General features: G+C 44.0%; 2 protein-coding genes across 2 annotated transcripts; one reads left to right on the plus strand and one right to left on the minus strand.

Annotated features, from left to right (window-relative positions):
• Nucleotides 1-11,118: 11,118 nt before the first annotated feature.
• On the minus strand, nucleotides 11,119-13,999 carry cebpa (CCAAT enhancer binding protein alpha). The gene has a single exon (XM_085284113.1). It carries the CDS (start codon nucleotides 13,765-13,767, stop codon nucleotides 12,892-12,894), a length of 876 nt encoding a protein of 291 aa, XP_085140239.1. The 5' UTR covers nucleotides 13,768-13,999; the 3' UTR covers nucleotides 11,119-12,891.
• Nucleotides 14,000-18,083: 4,084 nt separating this feature from the next.
• On the plus strand, nucleotides 18,084-22,813 carry cebpg (CCAAT enhancer binding protein gamma). Its single transcript, XM_085284243.1, has 2 exons — nucleotides 18,084-18,241; nucleotides 19,779-22,813. Exon 2 carries the CDS (start codon nucleotides 19,885-19,887, stop codon nucleotides 20,374-20,376), a length of 492 nt encoding a protein of 163 aa, XP_085140369.1. The 5' UTR covers nucleotides 18,084-18,241; nucleotides 19,779-19,884; the 3' UTR covers nucleotides 20,377-22,813.
• The last annotated feature ends 225 nt before the right edge of the window (nucleotides 22,814-23,038 follow it).

A 23,038-nucleotide genomic window follows, 5' to 3' on the forward strand; every position in this document is an offset into this window, starting at 1 on the left:
GACTCTTTAAGGCTGTCCTACTCTAAAAGCTCACTTTCTTCTGAACTCTGGAACCTTGCTGAGGAGCAGCACCCGGTGTTTGTGGACGTGTTGGAAGTGCAGAAAACAAGCAGTGAAGCTAACTTTGAACCTGAACTCGAGTCCAGCCTATATGAGAGGAGAGTGCATGAAACAAAGACTTTTTTAAACTTGTTACCTGCTTACAACGTAACAGTAGTTTTGTTTGTAGTTTGCAGGGAAGATTTTCTGCAAACATTACTCACTAAGCGGTAGTTAAATTTTGAAGACTAAGTAAAGAAAAAGTAGGTAAAAGCTGCACCTTTAAAATTGTGTTGGTTTCAGCAGTAAAGCAAAACTTTTACTTTGCAGGCGAATGCTCTTTGTTTGGAGTTTGGCTCACATTTTTTCCAAATTCTCTACAGCTCAGAAAATGAAAGGCAAGTGTTTATGAGACAAATCACCATCTTTCATGCAAACTACGTGCAAACACAGTGATCTGCTGGCGATTAAAGCAATCACAAGGAGCTTTTCAGTGCAGATACCAGAACCCTCCAGCAGCCGCTCGCCGACCGGTTCAGGATTGCAGGTTGCCGATCAGCCTCCAGGTCGCCGTGGCTGAGGCCTAAACCAGCTGCTCGTCGCTGATCAAATTTGTTGAGGTTAGTCCGCTGGTAGATGGTTTTAGACAGATGATATCCAAACACCTGCCAAGTATTTTTTGAAAGTGCCTTCCTTTTTCTAAAGTTTCCAATTATGACTTCCCAGATGTTCGATGTGGCCAAACATCTGGTGTGTCAGACTAAATTACCCCAGTTTGAGTTGACTCAATAGAAACGTTTTCGTTTTTTAATCAAATTGTAATTCTTGTTGTTTTTTCCTCCTTTTTTTTTAAACTCACCTCTCTACAGGAGACACTTATTGTTTCTCTGGCAAAAGAGAAAACCTGCTGTAATGATACTGACAGTAATAATGATAAAATGAAATGAAATTTATAAACAACAAAGAGGGCTCACCGTAAAGTTATTCTTTAACTAAAAGACCTCGGAGATTCTTCCAAACCTCAACATAACACTCAGCACCAGCCAGCGATTTGTCAGCTGTAAACCTGAAATGAAAATCAGCTCACTGGCCCGTATGAGAGGATTATTAACAGTGAAGTCAGGCCAGCCGAGGCTGGACTCAGAAAGGAGAACGAGAGCTGGCCAGGGCCGGATTTCTGGACATGAAATGGAAATAAAGCAGAAAAGACAAAAAGAAAGGGAAGGAGAAGTTCCAGCCGCTAACAGGCTAATGTCTTCCATCCGCAGGAAGACTCCGCGGCCAACATCAGACACAGAGCCTCGCTCTCATCCAAAAACCAAATAAAAGGCCGGTGTGTCTTTACACACTCTGAGAGGCCTCGAGCCAAAAACACGGCTTGTCGAAGCTACCAATGATGCAAAGTTAAACACACAGCTAGACCCCAAACGCAGACTGATGAGAACAAATAGTGACGAAAATACACCACCTGGCAAAGTTGTCCTTCTTCCCTTCTTTCAGTGACACCTGAAAACAGGAAATAGAAGAGAAGGCAGACAGAAGAGGAACTGTTAAAGAATGAAGAGGGCCAAAAGAAAATGTTTTGGGTACCTGATTTTGTTTAAACTGCTCCGACATTTGTCTTGTTCATACATTCTTGCTTTTCTTCTCCTGGCTGCTCCCTTTAGAAATCACCACAGTGAATCCTCTGCAGCATCCTCCTCTGTCACACCAACCTTCTGCATGTCCTCCTTCATCACATCCCTGAATCGTCTCTGTGGTCTTCCTCTTTTCTCCTTTCCTGGCAGTTCTATCTTCAACAAAACAAATTTCCCACGTGTGGGACTAATAAAGGTTATCTTATCTTATCTTATCTTAACCTCCTTTGTACCCACTGTCCCAAACGTTGAGGGTCTGCTGATCCTCAGCTGTCCCTCTGATCGACTCATTTCTAATCTCCTCCCAGTGAAGATGTCCTCATGCATGCTCAATCAGGTAAGAAAAGCTGATCCTGTTCCTTTGGATGTAGCGTTTTCAGTTTTCACTTAGGCAGCAGTTGTCTTTCTTCTGTCTTGGATCGCCTGGAGCTGTATTGAGGAGATAACCACATTTACTCAGGGCCTTCTTGATATGATTTTCTTCTCCTTCCCTGGCCGCTGTATCTGTGTGGATGATGTTTGCTCAGGAGTATCAGAACAGCTGAGACAGCGGCACTTACACGACACTCCTTAACAACAGGAACCCAGATTGTGTCTGCCGTCCTAAAACTACAATGCCCAGAAGATGAACTACAAAATGTGTATTTTTACTTCACTCCAGTGTGTTCTTACACTGCAGATTTATGCAGGTCACATAAACGAGAACATGCAGTGAAAAATATCACTTCATCACAAAGGCTGGAATTCCCAAGAGGAAATATGGTCTTTGCACTGAATGTTTTAAAGCCAAGCCCTACTTAATCCTGCTCCTCGGTGATACTTTTAATGAAGCAGAGCAGAAACTTTTGTTTTAAGTCTCTCTGATATTAAACAAGAGCCATTAATAAGACTGAGTACCACATTAACACACGGAGGAGCCCGGATCTGATGGTGTTTTACACATCGCACAGGTTGTTACAGCTGATTTCAGGTTCGTATGATGGAATAGTTTGTAATAACACAGCTCTTCTCTGGATAAATCCTGCCTGGACCACGCACAGCCCCAGAAATCGACATGAGCGTTCACCCTTTTATCAAAAACATATTGATTGTCCTTCAGACTCCTCTCATTTATCTGAACAGCCATGCTGTTTCAGGGAAAAACACACACTTTAGACCTGACAGTGCTAAAGGCTGCAGTACAGCAACAGACATTACAAATGCAAGCTGAATTATGCGCAACCTTTAACACTTTAAGCAGTTAATAAAGATCATAGCATTGATTTAGAGAAATTATATATAATCTACATTATTCATGCAAAGCAGCAGATTGACCAGAAGCAGATTTTATTACAGCTCACCTGTGGGTTTAGCAGGCTGATGAACACACGGATTCAAACGGCTTCTATCTGATGTGATCTTTGGAAGGGTCACATAGAGCCTCCAACACATTGTGCAAAGTGCAAAGTGTTTTACACTGGTAGAACAAAAAGATGTTTGCTGGACAGGTTAGTAGAACACATATATGCCATATGCACAGATAACAGGGCTAGATGGTACCTGGACTTCCATAATAGTAAACCATCTACATTACAAGCCTGTAGAACGGACCACATTTCTCTTTCCATGCAAAGAGGAGACAGACATAGTCATAACCAGAGGGAAACACTTCAGATTTATAAATAATAAATCTATAATGGCCTAACTTAAATGAGAATTTGACTCGGGTTCATAAACCTTACTTGCCTTTGGAGATGCATTCATGTTGTCTGTGGTTGGTGCCGTTCTGTTATCTTGTTTAATTTGAACTGGATTTGGTGAATCTTTTGGCCTTGGTATTGATATCCTTTTAGGCTCCTGGATCTGTGTCCTCCTATTGGCGGAGCGTCACTGGTGGAATTTTCCACTCTAACCGTAGGTGGGAGCTCACCATTGGTGGAGCACCACTATTAAAGATGCAGCACTTTCATGAACTCTGGTACTGTGATGAAGGCCTGTCTGTTGAAATGCGTTGGGGGGGGGGGGGGGGGGGGGGTAGGTTAAATGTGATGATGCCACAGGAATGAAGGCATGATTAAAAAAACGAGTTAGCTTCTGTGTATCAGTGGGTAAAGATGTGAAATAGAAAACACACTTATAATTATTATCTGCTCAATTTTGTCAGTTCTGTTGATCCTTTTCATGAATGATCACTGGATTGTGGGATGACATTAGCTGATCTGCTCTCCTGTGTATCGCCTGCTAAAAAGAGGTAATAAAGGAAGCTCTTTAAGCTTGCCTGAGTGTTTGGAGAGTTTGAGCCGTTGCTATTATGGTTGCCACACAGATACTTCCGGGTCACATCACTCAGTTAGAAAGCGTCCCAGCTGAAACTCACTATTCGACCGTACCCCTGGCCTCTTTGCATTTGGTCCTTGTCCTTCTGTTAGCTTTCCCTGCTTATATTTTATTTTTTGTTTATTTTATGTTATATTCTTCCCTGTTTCCTCTTGTCTCTCATCACGTAGTCTTGGTGATCCATGTTTATGGCAATTTTTGCCTGATTTTCCTGTTTTCCAGTGTCCTTTTATTTTTGTTTCACCTTTCCATTCACGGTACTTGCCTTTTGTCGGGTCATCAGTCCTTGCTGATTGTTAATCAAACATTATAATTTTTTTTTAAGTTTACTGCTGCTCATGTCCTGCATATGATTCTCTCCTCATGAGTACCATCACACCACATGGTCCCTGGCTCAGCTGCAGGGGAGGGGTGGAAAACTTAGGGGTGTGAAGCAGAGGCTTCCCACAGAGAGCTTTCTTCACCTGCACAAACGCCGCCTGACACGGCCCCACCCACTGGACCAGATCTGGAGGACCCTTTCGGGTGAGATCAGTCAAGGGGCTGGTCAGGTCCACAAACCCAGGCACGAACCGGCGGTAGTAGCCCCCCAGTCCCAAGAACCATCTCACTTCCTTTTTGGTCTTGGTGGGTGGGCAGGATGCGATCGCTGCTGTTTTGTCCATCTGTGGGTGCACCTGCCCGCCCCCAGGTGGTACCCCAGATATTGTACCTCCCTCCGTCCAACCGCACATTTCTTCGGGGTGGCCGCGTTCCTGGACTCCCTGAGGTAGGCGGTGCTCACAGAATCAGAATCAGAAACTTTATTGTCATTGTCACGAGAACAACGAAAGTCAAGCGCCCCTTGACTGATCTCACCCCACAGGGCCACAGCTGGTTCAAAGATTGTTGTAAAGTGTTCAAACAAGCACCATGTCCATTTACTTCTGGTTACTTCTGATGACTCAGGAGGTAGAGATTGTCATCATCTACCAATCAGATGGTCGGAGGATTGACTCTCCAGCATGACAAAGCATCCCAAGATGCTCAACCCAGAGGTGTCCCTGGTGCATCCATTGGAGCGTGCAGGAAAATGTTGGACAAGGCGATTAGGTACAGCAAAAATGTGTTTGTATGAAAGTGTGTGTGATTGGGCTAATGAGGCTTAAATAGTAAAACTCAATTTAAGTGCTCAGAGTAAAACTACCAGTCCATTTACTGTTTTTACCATTTACAGCTTCCAGAAACCTGCTGAGAGGCATCACCCACCACATGTAGTGTTATAAAAACACTGGTTAAAAACTTTAATCAGCTCGCTGTGAAACAAGAACGCCAGAAACCTGCGTTTGGCTAATTAGTTTCATATGTATGTATGTATTGACCTCAGTAAGACCGTGTGACCGAAAATGTGAAAACACAAAATAGGAATCATAAAAAAATAAAATCAATATTTGGTGTTTACGCCTACATCTGTCATGAGAGTTTAACCTTCTTCGGGACACGCTCCCCTCCCTCTGCAGCCTGGATCCACCCTGTCAGCATTCCTGTAGTTTATGTTATAATGTCAGGACGATGCAGTCACACGGTGCATGTTTTCAGGCACATATTTCATGTTGAATCAGTCATATTTCAGTCAGTCAGCGAGGCTGTCAGGAACATGTGGAAGTCATCGAATTCTCTGCCAGCTGCATGTTTCAATCAACCTGCTTGGCTTCTTCTCGATGTTCTCTATTTCTCTCGTTTTCTACTATCTCAGGTTATTTTGTGGTTTTCAATATTCCCAGGCTGAATACAAACACGAGTCACTCCTGCAGTTGAGTCCATTTCGCCTGTTTCTAATACAACTAGTTTCTAGGATTAAACTGTCATTTATAATGTTTATTCATGCCATTGGTTCTTCTGTCCTTTCCACAGCGCTGGCAGCCACAAAAGCTCACGCATAAATACATAATGGACTCTGGCCCTGATTTTTGAATAGTTTCAATTGTATACAGCTGGTTTTACGGTTTGCTTCAATAGAAGTGCGTGTCATCTAAAAGCGGCTCATACCAGCGTTTACATCTGCAAAATTTCACTGCACAGTCGATTTATTTTAATTAGAGATGTTCCAAGCAGATCCTGAGTGGCAGATTCAGAGGGGTAGAGGAAGCTGAGGGACCCACGTGAACTTTATTATGGTCCCAACTTCTCACAGGATGCTCATCTTTGCTGCTGCGCTCTCAGTTTACCCACCCAGAACTGCTTTTCAGTATTTTGATATAGAATGGCTCCAAAATTATCTCATCATCATCATCATCATTAGCCCAGCGTTCATCTCCAACTGTAGAGCTGCTGTCCTCAAATAGTGCCGTGACCTGAACACACTGTTGTGTCACTGAGTTTGGGTGTAGACACTGAAACATTATTCCCATTATTCTAGCACAAGCTAATTTGGGGTTGATCTGTCCGAAGAGTGCTGTTCCAGAGCAGCTTTGGATTTTTACGAGTTTTGCTTTTTTGGCAAAGTCTAATCTGGTCTCTCGCACTTGAGATGCATTACTGGTTTGTTCCTCGTGGTGAACCTTGTGCATTTGTTGTCCTGAAGCCTTCTATTTTTTGGACAGATGCTAAGAAAGGTAGAGGTACTGCAATGTTTGTTGATGGTGGTGCAATTGCATGCTGTATTTGCTGTATTTCTGGATCTTTGGGGGGGGGTTAATTTCTCCCATTCATGGACGACTCCCCTGTCATTTGACCAACACACAGCTCCATCAGCTCCATCCATGTCAAACAACGAGAGGTTGGCATTGTGGGGGACTACACAGGAGCATGCTGGCTTTGGCTGAAACCCTTCTCTGTAGGCTCTCCATGGGCAAATACATGCACAAACAGACACAACCACAGAACCATAACTCAAGCATCAGCGTGTCTCTGCAGTTCACAGAGTCCCTGTTTCCGTCAACTCTGTGAGGAGGTGGAAACGGGAAATTAGCGAAGCTCTGCAGGTCTGCTTGGCACGTGCTGTGGGATCTACATGGGGATGGCGTTAGCAGCATTGCAGGCTATATCACAGAGTTGGTGAAGACACCATCATCTGGACCAGAACCGCCTTCAGTTATTGGGACAAGGGCGAGTTGAGAAGGATACTAAACTAAAGCAAAGAAGTGTGGAGGGGGATGAAACTGATCACCAGACTCAACTCTAGACAACAGCAGGAGGGGGCCAGCCTGGACTGGGCCAGTCAGCTGTTTCTCAGCAGGTTTAGTACTGAGCCCCCTCAGGCAGCACCAATCCTAACACCTCCACAGCAATCAAACCATCCCCCACTCCCTGCCTGCCCCATGCTGTCTGTGTGGATTTTTGTAGTTTTTTAATTATGTCTTCATGTATGTTCCCTGTCTGCTCTTCTATGAATGCGTGCTCCCTCGCTAAACATTTTCTGCTTTTCTGGCATCAATTTTTTAATATTTTCATATCACTGGACCAGCAGAATGGCGTTCTTACCATGCACGAGATGCAAAATGTGCATCTCATGTGCATCAGCTGTTCATTTTTCTGAGGCGAACTTAAGTCAGAGTCTCACTGAAAATAATAAATTAATTAATCAGGGTGTGTTGCAGTCCTGGGATGCATGTAAAGGTCAAAGCTCTGACTCATACTGTGTTGCTTTGTGTTTCCACGCAGTGACGCTACATGGTAAATGTTCCTTTTTGCTCTGCTATCTGGACTGTGATTGACATCTCTGCGTGAAAGAACCAGCGGTGCACTTTTATCTGCGTCCTGTAAAACTCTTTACAGGCGACGTTGATGTAGATCAGCTCTCAGCTCTGATATTTGGCCCTCAGTTTCCTAAAAGGAGCTTTTTATGTCAAACACATGTTTTCTTTTCTCCTTCTTTTCAGCAGTAAATGACCATAAATCTGATGTTTCTTTTCTTTTCTTTTCTCTTGATGGATGTTGTTTTCTCATCTTGTAGGATGACTGGAATTTTGGATTCGAGTTCTGGCTCTTTCATTTGCCTTATTGATTTTGCAGAAAATTAAAGATCATAATATTTGCACCAAGTGATATTAGCACATTCATCCCCGCTTTATTTATACAGCACCATTCATACAAACATGCTTTACGTGGTGAGACCAAAGAAATACCAAAAAAGAAACTGTGATCTCTCTTTTTTTGTTTCTCTGGCTCTGGATCAGCGGTTGGGACAGCCCTGCAGGTCGATTGGTCTTTTTCACCTCAGCTAACTGCAGATTGTTCACTATAATTCGTTCCCAGCCATTAACACTCATCAACTTCAAACGCTCAGATCTCAGTCTTCTACCTAGGCTTATCAAGACTTCACACATGCAGCTTTAATTGAGAAAAATCACCCACGATGTAGAAGTAGGTCTGCACACACATCAGATTGTTGCTGTCTGGAGACATTTTTCTCCTGAAATGAAACTGCGTGCTCTAATGCATTTGATTGGGTTTTGAGCCCTTGAGATAATTCAGACTTTTATTCCCTGATTCGGAGTTGCGCAGAACGTCAAACAAACACTTTGCCAGTCACAAATTTACAGATTTGTTCTTTAATCTACGGTGGCTCTGACGTGCTGCTGCAGGTTCAAGCAGACACTCGTCTGAGAGCCTCACTCAGACCAATGTCTGAGACCAAGATCTTGATCTAAAGGTGCCTTTCAGGATAAAAACAGGAAACTTTGTGGATCATTAACCTCTAACAGCCCCTCTCACCCACGAATATGAGAATAAAGTATCAAAATTGAGATATGTTGTGTAAAAGCAAGCGTTGTTTAAAAGCAAGCAGGTAACCAAATACATTAATACATTAGTATTGTATACATTTAATATGCTTCTGTTTCAGTTTTCCCTGTTTTGCATTTGGGCTGCACCAAATCTCAGAGGCAAATATTGTACTTTATGTTTCACTGCACTTGTGAAGTTTGGGTTATTTTACAAATTAAAACCTTTTCATGCACTTCCAACCCACAATTATGATTTTGATTAAGATTGTGTGTACCTTTGTGTGTTGAGAACTTTTCTTCAGCTACATTAACTTTGAAAAACAAAATGAACCTGGAACCTTGGATCGGTTTTGAAAAGCCTTAAGCTGAGAACCGCCTCTTTCCCAGCTTTTCTTGTTTTTTTTAAGATGTGTAGTTCTGACAGGCTACAAATTACACAAACAGTCAGGCGCAAAATTACCACTGTGATTTTTTTCCTCTCTTTCTTCCTTTTCCTCAAACCTCTGTATTATACAATCTGCATGCAGATGTTTAATGCCGGAGTTAATCTATCACACAGGTCACCACAGCTGCAGCGGCACAGCCAACCAATAGCAGCAGCAGTAGCACAGGGTTCAGCACTCGCTGCCAAAACCTAGACGTGGTGCACAGAAGGTAGGCCAACAAAATAAAGGGGCTAAAATCACAAATTTATTTATATCGTCTGCAGGTGGTGACGAGGAAACGTCGTGGTCTCTGCTGGGAAGACGACAAAGAAAGTAGTGAAAAAAGGTCACCTCCACGTTCAACCACTTCCTTTAACCGATCGAAACATTAGGGAAACTTTCCTGTAGTTTGTGTTCGTTTTCTGCCAAACTGCCACTAGTTTGAGTCATTTAAAAAAAAATGATTCGGCATGTGTGCACTGTAACTGTCTGTTGTTGGAGAGAGACATCAAATCTGCTTGCATGTGTCACATGCAATCTGACATTGAAGGACAGTCGCGCCTGCTCGGCCATCCAGCAGGACAAATAATTCATTTCTGACTCAAACAGATGAACATGAGCGCACATCTAATTGGAGCTGTGCTGCTGAATGCTATTTACTTCCTTGAGATAATCAGAGAGGATTTGTTCATATTCCTTATCGTGCATCATGAATTTTGTTATGCTGTACTGCTTACGTACATAAATTACACTGACTGTGTGGCAGGCAAGGCAGGACCAAACGCAGGACGCCAAGACAAGTGAATTAACTTAAGGAGGCATCTTTATTGCTGTACTTAGAAACTAAAAACTAAATGCAAAAACTCTGGAAACTACAGAGCACAGGGAAACGGGACCGACCGGCAACGAGCAGAGGGACACTGAGGACCAAAATACCCACAGGATATCAAGAGGATGGGCAACAGGTGGGAACACAGCTAGAACTAACTGTAACTAACACACTGTATACAGGACAAGAGACTGTCAAAATAAAACAGGAAGTAAGATAAACACGGAGACCAAGACTAAGGCTCAGCAGAGGGACCGAGGTGAAGCAGACACGGGGACATGACTGACTGGGAGACGGAAAGGGAACGCCAAACATGGAGACAAGAGATAAACAAGATGAAAACTGGGCTGACTGAACACAGGAGAAGACCAAACACCGAGAGAGAAAAAGCTCAAAAACCACAAGGATCTGAGGACTAACCGAAACACGCTTAACACATGACGTAAAAATAACCACGAATCTGAGAATCACATCGAACATTCAAAAAATCTGAGTCCAGACACTCAGCCAGCCCGGCTCCCAGACTCAGTACCACAACAGGGACTTTTTTTCATGTCTAATCCGGTGCATTAAACTAGGAATAAATTCCTGAGCGTGTTGTTGTTCGTCAGTGATATTAAAGTACAACTTTCAACACATTCACCACTAAAATGCAAAATACATATTAATGCTGCTGTAATGCCAGAGAATGTTTTTCTGCACAATGAGGTCTTTGATGCAGTAATTTAACAGTCCGGGCTGTGACCGTCTCTCCTGAATGCAACTAAAATATGTGCAGAGAATATGAGATGTGCATTTTACCGCTGCAGCGGCTCGAGGTGGAGATTTTTCTGACCGTCTATCTTTCTGTACATCATATAAATTACTAATCGTGTGTTTGCATGTGAGACCTACATGCAGAGAAAAAAAACAGGAACCAAAGCTGTCAGAAAAATTCTGATTTTCCGATGATTTTCTTCACTTTTATGACAGCCAGACGTCACTGTAGAAGTCGCAGCGCTGCAGACTGTACCTTTACCATTATTCATGCTGAAGAATGAAACCTGATATGAAGCATTTCTGGCTGAGCGCCCCCTATGGACTGCAAGAAATCGAAGAGATACAATGAACTTGATGCAGGAACAAGAGAAGTAAATGGAGAAATAAATCCAAACGCACAAACGGAATCTGATAAAACGAGCTTCTTTTATTATAATATTTCAGATTTTTTGGTATTTTATATATATATTTATTCATATATATTTATATATATGCTTACTTTACAATTGAGACGTACAATTTGAAACAAATGTTGGTTTAACATCAGAGTTTGTAAAAAAAAAAAAAAAGTGCTTCCTTCTTCCTGACTGACACAAATGTCTTAAAATCTTTCTCAAAAGACCAGCTAAAGGTCAAAGGTCAACTCAGAGGAGCAGAAGGCACTGCTGCATGAGCTATGATTCAACAGCGGGGAAGAGGAAGAAGATAACTACCATGTTGCATAGAAACCCTGTTCACATTTATTTATTTTTTATCTTTCTCACAATGAACAAACACATAAAAACAGGTATGTGCACAGAGCCAGGCGTGTTTTTTTTCTGCTCAGATCAGTACCCATCATGTGTGAGACAACAAAGCTGTGCTTCGACAAATAGTGCATACAGAGAGCTGCTTCAGTGTCTTCAGAGGAACCACGTTTCTGCAGAATCCCATTGAACCAGCTGCCATCAGGCTTCTCCTGCAGATACATGGTTTCCCCCTAGACAGCAGGTACCACAGTTTCAATTCCAGTCTTTTTTCTTCTTTCTTTTTTTTCCTAGTTTGTATTTTACTTTGGCTTAAATCAACAGGGGGGGGGACTTGTATCTCCACACCTTCTTGAGTATTAGGAAGATAAGAAAAAATGTATTTGGGCCTTTTTTAGGTATTCGTTTAGTCTTAATTAATACACTTCTTAAGAGTGGAGGTACAAGCTTTCAGTATTGTGGTTGACAGTGTGTCAGTGAACAAAAATCTTAAATACTTTACTTTTTAAAAAGAAAAAATTTCAGATTTCTTTTATTATCTCACGGGGGGTTTGCATCACGTGATCAGATTATTAGAACACACAAACCTGCCAACACCCCGCACGCCTCCTCAAAGAACAAACAGGAGAAAATGAGCACAAATCCATGCAGTTATATCATGGAAATAAACATACATACAGGTTGAGTTTCATAGCTCTAAGACAAGTTCATCAGCTGATAGAGACGGTAACTTTGTATAAAACAAACCAAAATAATTCAGGAACTACGTGCACAACAGGCTGGTCCGGGCTCGTCACCGCCGTGCCCTACCTTAGCTGCACTGATATGTGGGGTCGAGTCTCTCAGTCTGTACGGGGGTAAGGCACAAAAACAGCCAGTCCTCTGTTGTGTGGATCTGCAGGGGGGGACGAGCTTATCGGCTTTTGCACAAAAAGTTTTAAAAGGCACATGAACACTGCAAAAAAAAATAAACCAACAACAAAACAAAAACAAAATATACCGACTGAACGAGTCACTCTTTCTCCTGAAGGTGAGCGCAAGTCTTTCTCCGAAGAGCTCAGTCAGTGAGATGATGGTGAGATTAATTCACCTGTTTCCAGTAAAAGTTTATCAGTCCTGTTTTTTGAAGCATCTTCCGGAAATTCCTGAAACAAGAAAAACCAAAGTGGCTTCAAGTTTGTTTTCTGCGTACAGCCTGTCTGCACTTTGGTTTTCGTTTTCACACAGAAACTTTGGAGCTATTTTTTCTAGTCTGAGGAGAAAGTGTGATCGCGAGGACTCCGTTCAGTCGGGTGTTTTAGCAGTGAACAGCTCAGCTGCCTCAGTCTCCTCACCGCTTTCAGTCCGTCCGGACGAACGGAACCAGCTGTGTGTATAAATCCAGCAGTGTACCAGTCCATGTCCAGTCTGCTCCCGGTCCGGCTCGGGAGGCTCTCAGCTTCCCATGGGTTTGAAGGAACCGTCCGGCAGCTGTCTGAAGATGCCCCGTAACGTGTCCAGCTCGCGGGTCAGGTGCTCCACCCTGCGCCTCAGTCTCTCGTTGTCGGCGGTCAGCTCCACCACCTTGTGCTGCGTCTCCATGTTGCGCATCTTGGCCTTGTCCCTGCTCTTGCGCACGGCCACGTTGTTGCGCTCGCGCCTCAGCCGGTATTCCGGGCTGTTCTTGTCAACGTGCTTCTTGGATTTGCCGCCTCCCCTCTGCTGCTCTAGGAGCTTCATGCCGCCCTGCTGCGAGTGCGGGTGCGAGTGTTGGTGCTGGTGCGGGCTGGGCACTGGGGTCGGCGGAGGTGTAGGGTGCCCTGGCTGGAGGTGCATGGTGGTCTGTGCGCAGTGCGCAATCTGGTACTGGAGGTGCGGCATCTGCTGCTGCTGGGAGTACTGCTGGGGGTGCGGGTGCGGGTGGTGGTAGGTGGGGGGCATGCCCGGGTTCATGTCCTCGTCGTCCCGGGGCTCCTGCTTGATAGCCACCGGTCGGAGGCGTGGAGGGTTGTGCTCGTAAAGCGGCTCCATCTTAGACTCCATGTAGTTGGACATGTAGAGCTGCTGGGGCCCCGGGCCGCAAGTCACCGGGTCGTACTCCCCGTTCATCATTTTGAGCTTGTCCTGTCGGGAGCTGTGGTGGAACAGGTCAGCCAGGAAGTCGTCGTTGAACGCTGATGGGTCGATGTAGGCGCTCAGGTCGATGGAGGTCTCGTTGTCTCCGATCTCACCGCCAAGATCTGCCGGGTCTCTGTAGCCGGAGGAGGGCTGCTGGTTCAGGTTGTTCATCAGGGGCCGAGGTGCGACCTCGTATAGGTTAGAGAGCTCCATTGAGAATCTAAACCCGGGCAAGCATGGCGATGAGCTCCGGGAATCCAGGTTGCACAAAGTCGGGTAATACGGTGAGAGGGGGTTACACAGCTGCAAGCATGCGCTGACCCAAAGCTCGGAGAGACTGTGACCGTTGCAGTGGCTCCGTTTGTACGCGGAAAGAAGCGGAATGAAGCAGCTTCAGGATTTACTCTGCTGGGCTGATTCCCCCTGCTCAGTAAACTCCGAGCTGTCAAACTGCTGTTATATACAGAGAGGGAGTGGGCGGGCACACGTGCCCGCGCGCGCGCACACACAGCCCTCAGTCTTGCCAGCTATCTGCACGGGAACGCTTCAGAGTCAAACTCGACTCAAACTTTTATCACACACCGCGTCCTGCGCTCCTCTCTGCGCGCTCTGCTCACACATCAGCGCCAAAGCTCAGGCTGCAGAAGACGCACTGAAACCACCCGGAGCTGTCACATCATATATATATATATATATATATATATATATATATATATATATATATATATATATATATATATATATATATATATATATATATATGTTTACAAAAACAAATATTTACAAAAGTCAATGACTGCTCTGGATTTCAGAAGCTCTTCTACACCGAGCGCGCTGGCGTTCAGCGCTTAACGCGAGCAGCACGAAAACCTGTTTTAAAAGAACTGCATTCTGTTGGGCACTTTTCTTTAATCCCCGGACAGTCTACACTGGCAGACTTTATCTCTGTGAAAGGAGGGAGCGGCACCTATCAGAGCAGGACGCACAGACTTTATGTGCAAGTTATAAAAGTCGAGAACATCTTCTGGACTTAGAACACGTCTGATGTTAAATAGAATGCGCACTGATGGAAAAACCTGTCATTACTTAGTTATAATATGAATATATACCGTCAAGTCCCTGCAAGAAAGAACCTTTTTCCTTATTGTAATGTATTTTTATTTCCAAATTCTAAGTTAGGAAGATCCAACACTGAGGCAAATTTATTATGACTTGCTTACAATGTTAGATGTGACTTGGGGAATCTTCTTGGATGAGGACGGGTGAGCAGCGCGGAGCGCGGAGCAGTGGGGGCAGGGACGGCGGACTGAAGAGCTGGACTGCAGCGCCCTCTATGAGCAGCAAACGGAGAGATCTTCGTGTTGGGAGCGATTTCAAGCTGCTTGTTTATTTTGTATTTTTATTCCATATATATTTTTACAGCTTTTTGCTTGACCTCCATTTGAAAACAATAATCTGCTTCTTTCTGACAGACCCAGCGCCACTTTCTGTCCTTTTTCTGCCCCATTTGAGGAATTTTTAATGAACCTTGAGGAAGCATTAGTGGTCCTCGGGGCCTGACTTTTAAAACTAGTGTTGACGGACTCAGCTGGGAAAATGTGAACAGCATTTTCTGTTGCACTGGGAAGCTCTTCAGGCCAGTGGCTTTCAGAAGGAAGTACCAGGGATCATTGAAGTGATCTGGAGGAACACGTGTTTTTAAGGAAACAACATAATAATTAAAAAAGTTTAAAACTGGAAAAAATAAGTGTAATGTTCCTAAACTTCAAAGTCAGCATGTTAAACACAAACTAGAATACACAAAATCGCTCAGACAAATATTTGAAGAGCTTTTGTTTGCTTCACTGCAGTTCAGCTGTCAGCACGATGCGAGGGTACCTCAGATCAGGCCGGCACGTGGACCTTTGACCTCTTCGATCACACTTCGATCACATTCCTAATACTGCATCCAGCCTTCATTTGTTGTCAGTGACTTTACTTTCATTTTAACAGCACTGGTGAATCTCTGTTGAGCCGAGAGCCCTGACCTCGATGACATCACATCATTGTCCCCAGTGTTATCTCGGACTTAAAGTGTTGAGTCAGTGTTGCAGCATTAGTGGTCCTGTACACATTTTCTGCAGCAACAGTGTGGTTGGACAGTAAAAAACAAAACAACAACAACAACATTGTTTCCAGAAGCAATGTGATTTGAATTTAAGTTGACATTAACCAATCAGACCTGAAAAAGCAGTTTACCAAAAAAAGCAAACACTGCACTGGAGTCATGAGTGACAGCTTCGAATTCCACATGGACAGCTGGCCAACATTCACAGCACATTTGCAGACATCAGCATAGTTTGGATGCAGCGCCTAGTAGAGCAATGTAATGTTTGGTCACGTGACCAGGCATCACTATTACCAAACCTCATGTTTTGTGTCTCTTTGTGGCTGCTTTCAGTCCAGCTCAATTTCATTTATGCAGTTAAGTCCAAAAGATGTTGGACTGTGACTGTTTACAGGGGCTGTTGTTTACCTCTGTACACCACAACAGTGAATTAAAAAAAATCAAGATTTGAATGAAGCGCAGACTTTCAGCTTTAATTTGGGGGGATTTAACAAAAGCACTGAACTAACTGTACTGGAATTACAGCCATTTTATGCACAGTACTAACTTTCACAGGACAATTGACTGACAAGCTGCTTCATGGTCATATGAGGCCTGTTGTCATCTTATGTCGTGTGAAATAGTCAGATATGAAATCTGTTGTTAAGTCCAAGAGTTGAAATTGCATTTGATAGCTGGACGTCTCAATGTGGCATCTCAGTTCAAGTGAGGGAGGCCATCGTTCGGCTGAAAAGCCCAAATAAACAGCAAAGACTTTGGTATTGGCCAAATCAAAAATCTGGTGCATTGTTTAAAAAAAGAATGCACTGACCAGCTCAGCAACACCAACAGACCTGAAAGAGCATAGAAAACACCTACAGCGCATGATGGCAGAATTATTTCCATTATTAAGAAAATACCTTCTTAATTGCCCCTTGGGGATGAATATAGTTTTTCTGAACATAATGAAATGATGCATTTGTGAATGGAAATATAGAGAGTTTACAACAGGTCAGACTGTCAGTAAACATCTAAAAGAGCCTGAAAAAGATCTTGGGACAGATGATGGTTGTTTAAGAATGATGGCCTGGGTGTTTATTCATGACGTTGCTGCCAGTACAAGCAGCCGGATGAACTGTGGCGTTGTTTCTAGACTTTAGGTAGCCACTGGGTGCAAAGGATTTATGTCCAGTTATTAAAATCAATCCTTATATTTACACTTAGGAGCCTCTGAAAATGGGAGGTTATGTATTAAAATGGCTGTAATGTCTAGACAGTCGATGCAAAAGTTTTGTTAAACCCTTTGAATGAAAGCTGAAAGTTGCACTGCAGTCTCATCTTGATTGATTTAAACTCCATCATAGTGGAGCAGAAAGGTAAAATAATAGGGGGGGAAATCTGTGCACAAACCTATAACTACACAGTCATGTTATCATGTGAAATCAGAATCAGAATCAGAATACTTTATTGATCCCTGGGGGAAATTATTTTTTGTTACAGTGCTCCATTTTAAACCAACATTAAGACAAGACAGACAATACGCTAACTAAGAATAGTACAATATATACATATATATACATACATACATATCCCTGGGCAGCCTGAGCCTATAGCAGGATAAGGGATGGTCAGGGTCAGCTGATCTGACTATAAACTTTAAAAAAGGAAAGTGTGAAGTCTCATCTTAAAAGTCTGTCTCCTGAATCCAAACTTGAGCACATGTTCCACAGAAGAGGCCTGAAGCTGTAGGCTCTGCCTCCCATTCCACTTTTGGAAACTCTAGAAACCACATGTAAGCTCGCAGCCTGAGATTAAAGTGCTGTCAGGATACATTTTTGTCTGTTTGTAACTTCTTTTCATCACTTTTATCACCCACATTTTAAATATTTTGTTTCTTTTGTGTCTTTTTTTTTAACTTTTGAAGTTGATCTTTCGTTTTTGTTTGTTTGGATCCAGGTCAGATCCAGGTGACCTCTGACAGCTCAGGGTCTTTGTCTATACATCCCTTCATTTATATTCTCTGGTCATGATTATTATTAATAAAACAGTAATTACATTGTTTTTTGTGTGTTCCTGGTAGGACCGCGGTTTCATTAAGTGCTTGTCTCACCTGTGAATGTTCACCAGGTGTTTGAAGTGGTTTCTTCGTACACGCGGATGTCAGTAGTTATTATAGTGACTGAAGGAAGCGGGAGCGTCGATACTGAAGGTACTGCCGTTTTGAGAGAGAGTCTCATCATTCAGAGATGAAGTCATACGTGTTTCAACTCATCTGACCAGCCTCGGTTACATAAACAACGCTGAGAGAAGATAGCAGCGTCTCATTGGTCCAAACACGAATCAATCACAAAGAGCATTGCATCACTCCGCCGCACACTCATCGGTGATTGGCCAAGCACCCCAACTCGCTGCCACCTACTCGCCTGTGATTAGTTGATCCTGGACATTGCCGTACATGGTAAAAGAGATTTCGCAATCGGTCGCTCTCCATGTTACAAACAAAAACAGTCCGAGCTCATACGGACGGGATTAAACTTCGGTTTTCTAGGGGAACTTTTTCATCTTTTGACGGACGGTTGAGCCCGCCGCCTCCCAGTGAAGGTAAAATCGTAGTTTTATTTCTCTGTAGGTCCGAAACAGCGAAGCTGGCAGTGAGCTGATGGCTGTTAGCGACAGGAGCTAACTCGCTAGCTGGCTATGCGCCCGGCTAAACAGGCAGTGTTCGCGTACGTTAAAAGAAAGCTGTTGTGTTTCGGGCCAAATCGGCTTAAATCGACGCCTGTCTCAGAGCGGGAAAGCTCGACAGTCAGTAGCGAGGCGGCGAGTCGCCTGTTGGTCGCTTCGAGTGAACAGAAAGTTGTCAAAGTGTTCGAAAATTAAAGTTTAGGTACTTTAAAGCGACGTGTTTCGGATAAGTCCGCCTGTTTCGGTCTGTTTCGTGTGATTTCATATTTGTCACACGTCGGTAAAGTCACCAGAAAGCGGTGGTTTTGTGTATAGCCCCGCATGACTCTGGAGTTCCCCTGTCTTCACACAAAGAGAGCCGCTCGTGATGATGCAACAACAGGCAACCTCTCCGCTGTTTCACCCGGAGCGCTTTCCGCTGCGCACAGCTGACTGGCTGCATAGCAACGCACCAGCCAATCAGAGCGGCGCTATTAATTGGCCGTGCGGAATAACAATCCGAACAATTATCGTATCGCAGTGATGGAGGAGGAGGATGGTGATGATGAAGCCTCCTAACTGGACCAAACTCTGCATAATCCGAGTATAACGTTTCAGCGAAAGGGAAAGTGAGGAAATGATGTTCAGAGCTGGAACTTTGGCTGATTGATAGATTGATAGAAACACATTAAAATGGCTTGTCAGTCCTTTTGTTGCAAAAATTAAAAAAAATTCCTGAACATTTCTGGCGCAGAGCTGCAGAGTGAAATCAAAAAGCTGTCAAGTCTGACAAATGTTCAGTGTTTGCGCTGTGCAGCTCATATTTAGCAGGACCAGAGCCTGCATCCACCCAAAGCCAAAGCAGAATCCATAGTACCGCCTTTGTGCCATTTGCATAGGCGTCTGGATAGTGAATTGATATGGGATATTCAACCAGCACAGACATGCTTGCAGGTGGGTGATGTGTTAGGCTCAGGTAGAAGGTTGATTTGGTTAAAAAGTGGGCTTGAACAGTGAGAGATCGACAGGGAGGTTCACTGCATAGAGGAAGAAGAGTGGAGAAATAAATAACAGATCAAAATGATGCGCACAAGTCTCGAGATGCAGCTGTATGATATCAAAGACCACCAGGACGCTTTTCACTTCCTGTCAACGCGCAGGAAGCCAGCAAAGACCGGAACCTCTGAGATTAGGTACCCTAACCCTAACGAATCAGATGGTGTTGTTCTTTCATGTAGTTGATAAAAATTGACCTGTACTTATTAAAATACCAAATAAAGTCAGTGAAAGGGACGTACTGTGGTTCAGGTGAGGCCTCCACTCCAAACGCGTGGACAGAAACATCTGCACACAGCTGTCTCTGATTTCTTTGTCTTCTTACATGTGTGGTGTTGTCCGTGGCTAGTCTACAGCTTAGTGTTTGCTTTGATTCTGTGTGATCTGCTCAATTAATCTGGTCTGTCTTGCCCTCCAGGCTCTGTCCATCTGCAGGACCTTCTTCTTTCCTTCCAGTCTTCTATTCAGCTCTACACCTGAGGAGACTCTGGTCAAAGATCAGCACCCGTTGGCAGCACATCCAAATGAGCCGGCCGTCGCAGCCGAAACTAACTGCAACTGACCACAACGGCGTGAGCGTCATCCAGAGCCAGGCCCACGCCGCTTCTTCGTCCCTGCCGGCAGCCGTAGCCGGACTGCAGCAGGTCCCGCAACTCGTCCCAGCAAACCCTTCAACCGGAGGTGGCAAAGTCCTCGCACCCAGCAAGATGAAGAAACCCCCTGCAGACAAGGAGAGCGAGGAGTACCGCCAGCGGCGCGAACGCAACAACCTGGCAGTGAAGAAGAGCCGCATGCGCAGCAAGCAGAAGGCGATGGACACGCAGCAGCGTGTCAACGAGCTGAAGGAGGAGAACGAGCGGCTCGAGGCAAAGATCAAACTGCTGAGCAAAGAGCTGAGCGTGCTCAAAGACCTCTTCCTGGAGCACGCTCACAACCTGGCCGACAACGTCCAGCCGCCCGCAGGCGCAGAGGGTTCCAGTCCCGCCCCCAACAGTACCTCCACCAACGGGCAGTGAGGAGGGTAACCACCAGGATGTTGAATATCTGCAGCTTTTATGGAAGCTTCTCCCTTTGGGAATGAGGCCCCACTTCTTCTTCATGGCTTTTTTTTTTTTTTTTTGTGATTATCAGTTATTATTTAACCTTTTAATAATTCACCACCATCATCATCCAGTTCGCCAAAATAACCGCCAGTGTTCCCACTGTCTACCCAGAACAGCTCAGAGTTTTAACACATCTGGAATCGTTTTAGAAGAAAAAGCTTAAACATGTTTTCTGGAAATAACTTTTAAAATTTTTAAAAAATCCACTGAAGTGTGACTTTTAAAATTGAAAGCTGTGATGTTTGGCTGAAAGCCTCCAGCTGTGTCATCGCTCCTCTGATTGACTCATTGATTTGGGGGAACATGATGCGATTTGAACTCGTATAAACTGAGTCGTCGTCTGTTAGGATTCTCTGGAACAACAACAAAAAAAATCACCACACATTTCCTGCATTTCCTCTTCCTGGTGGCGGAAAACCCCCGGTTCAGTCTGATGAAGACGTCCGTGGCCATCGCTGAGCGCTCCGCAGCCGCAGGATGGACTTGTAAATGCTAAAATTCCCTTTTTCAGGATGTGTATTTTCTTCTGTTCTTCTACAAAGAGTTTGTAAAACAAAAAAAGTGTTTTTATTGTTAAGTACATTCACTACATGTTGATGTTTTAAGCACAGTTCTGTTTGTATGTGTGTGGGGTTTTTTGTTTTTTCATGACTCGTGTTGTTTAAGATCAGAAATAGAAAAAAGTTTATATCTGACTCTACTGAGTGAAAACAGAGGGAGGGTTAGGGTTACACACACACACACACACACATTTATCCTTTACTGGGTGGTTTTATTAACATGTTTGTGTTGCACACTTTTAATTTTGAGGTCTGAGTCTTTCCTGCGGAGGCGGTGCATGTTAAACGTTGGTCTCCTGCCATGTTAGTGGCTGCCCAAGCCTTAAACGGCTGAAGCCTGCAGCGCTCGGCCCCGACAAAACAGAACAAAGTGCTAATTTCACTGGAAATGCAATCATTGGCTTTGTGCACATTTTTAATACACGTCACAGCTGATTGGTGTTAAATGAGAAAATAAACCTCTAAACTCATTTCACGCCACTTCAGAAAATCACAAGTTTGGACTGTGAACAGATGGACTTAAACCTGTTAATAGGACATGTTTAGGTAAAAATAAAACCACTTGTTTATTTGGCAGTATTGACAATCACGGGGCCTCCAACAGTGTCAGAGTGTAAAAATCGTATGTGTTTATTTTTGGAAATTATCAGCGTGTTTTCTTTTAGTTTCACGCTGAAGATTTGAGGCTTCAATCGGGGCGTTGACAGGAAGGCGGGGCATCGATCCTGCTGCTGATATGACAGCAAGACCATGTTGTTGTGTTGAAACTATGTAAAGGTGGAGGTGTGCGCAAGACGAACCCCCTCCCACCACCTGTCGGAGTGGCCTGTCCAGACAGGTGTGTTTGTGTGTTTGCCGCTGGGCGGACCCAGACACCTCAGACTCTTCAGGCGAGCCGCAGATTTAATTAAACCCACTTTTAACCCGGACCAGCTGATTAGCCGCCAGCTAATGAGGTGTGAGCAGATCGGGACAGGCCCGTGCCCCGCAGGCACGCCGCAGAGAGGGGCGGGGCCACCGCGCACTGCTGTCAGACTTTATAATTATATGAGCTTTGTGTGGGCGTGGAGTGTTTTTCCACAGGGTTTGTCTGTCAGGAGCTTCGCCTCTGCAGGAATGTTGTTGCTTCTGAGCTGCTCAAGCCAACATTCCCACAAGGTTCTCCTAATGTGTCCTGTAGACTTTGATTTTTACATTTTTCTGCACAGATTCGTCCAGAAAGTTCAGCGAGTTTTAAACAAAAACCTTCAGAATGTGTTTTTTATCCAGGTGGTGTGAAGTTTAGTTTCTGCAAATTGTCGATATCTTGCAGTTTTTCCATCATGCACGTGTATTTTCCCGCGTTTTATCAGACTTGAGCAGTGGAAATGAAATCAAATCATGTTTGACCTGAATCACTTCAGCTAGTTGCGGTTGGAGCTGAAAGTTCCAGTTCTCTTTATTGGTGTAACATATTTTGATTGGCGCTGTGGGGACGGGAGTCTCGTTGAGCACAGCCTTTACCTTTGTCTCTTTTTTTTGTTTGTATTTTCCATCTTTCTACACTTTTATTCCAACAGAAGCATGTTTGTTAGGGAAGTGTTTGCATGAATGGTGGGGGTGAAAGTTTAGTGCACTCATAAAATCAGATCTTCTGGTCTTAACTGAGCAGATCAGGAAGCAGACGTGATGGTTGTGCTGTTTTGCTTTGCTCTGAATGTTGCTGGGCAGCATTTCTCTGTCACTCAGCTTTTTTATATCAGAACCGGCTCACCTGCATTATAAATTAAAATTGAGTATAAAAGATGAAACTGTGTCCTAATTTTTTGTTTGTTTGTTTTGGTCCAGAGCTGTTGTCTCTGGTTTCATTCATTCATGTCCTTCTACATCAGTCTCAGTAAACCTTAGTTTTTTATTCTAATGGAACCTGTAATTCAGGCAGTGGGAACGTACCATTACAGAAGCTGCAGCTCAGTCACGAAGCCACTGACTCTGTTCCATTAATGCTGTAAATAAAACACTCATTAGGAAGTCAT

Source organism: Mchenga conophoros, linkage group LG1 (assembly GCF_057382185.1).
Source record: "Mchenga conophoros isolate Kocher_MC1m ecotype Shallow Benthic linkage group LG1, M_conophoros_male_GT1.1, whole genome shotgun sequence".
NCBI classification, from domain to species: Eukaryota; Metazoa; Chordata; class Actinopteri; order Cichliformes; family Cichlidae; genus Mchenga; species Mchenga conophoros.

Excerpts from the sequence above, each read along its gene's own strand:
- cebpa (XM_085284113.1), bottom strand. The coding sequence starts at position 13,767 with ATGGAGCTCTCTAACCTATACGAGGTCGCACCTCGGCCCCTGATGAAC.
- cebpg (XM_085284243.1), top strand. The coding sequence starts at position 19,885 with ATGAGCCGGCCGTCGCAGCCGAAACTAACTGCAACTGACCACAACGGC.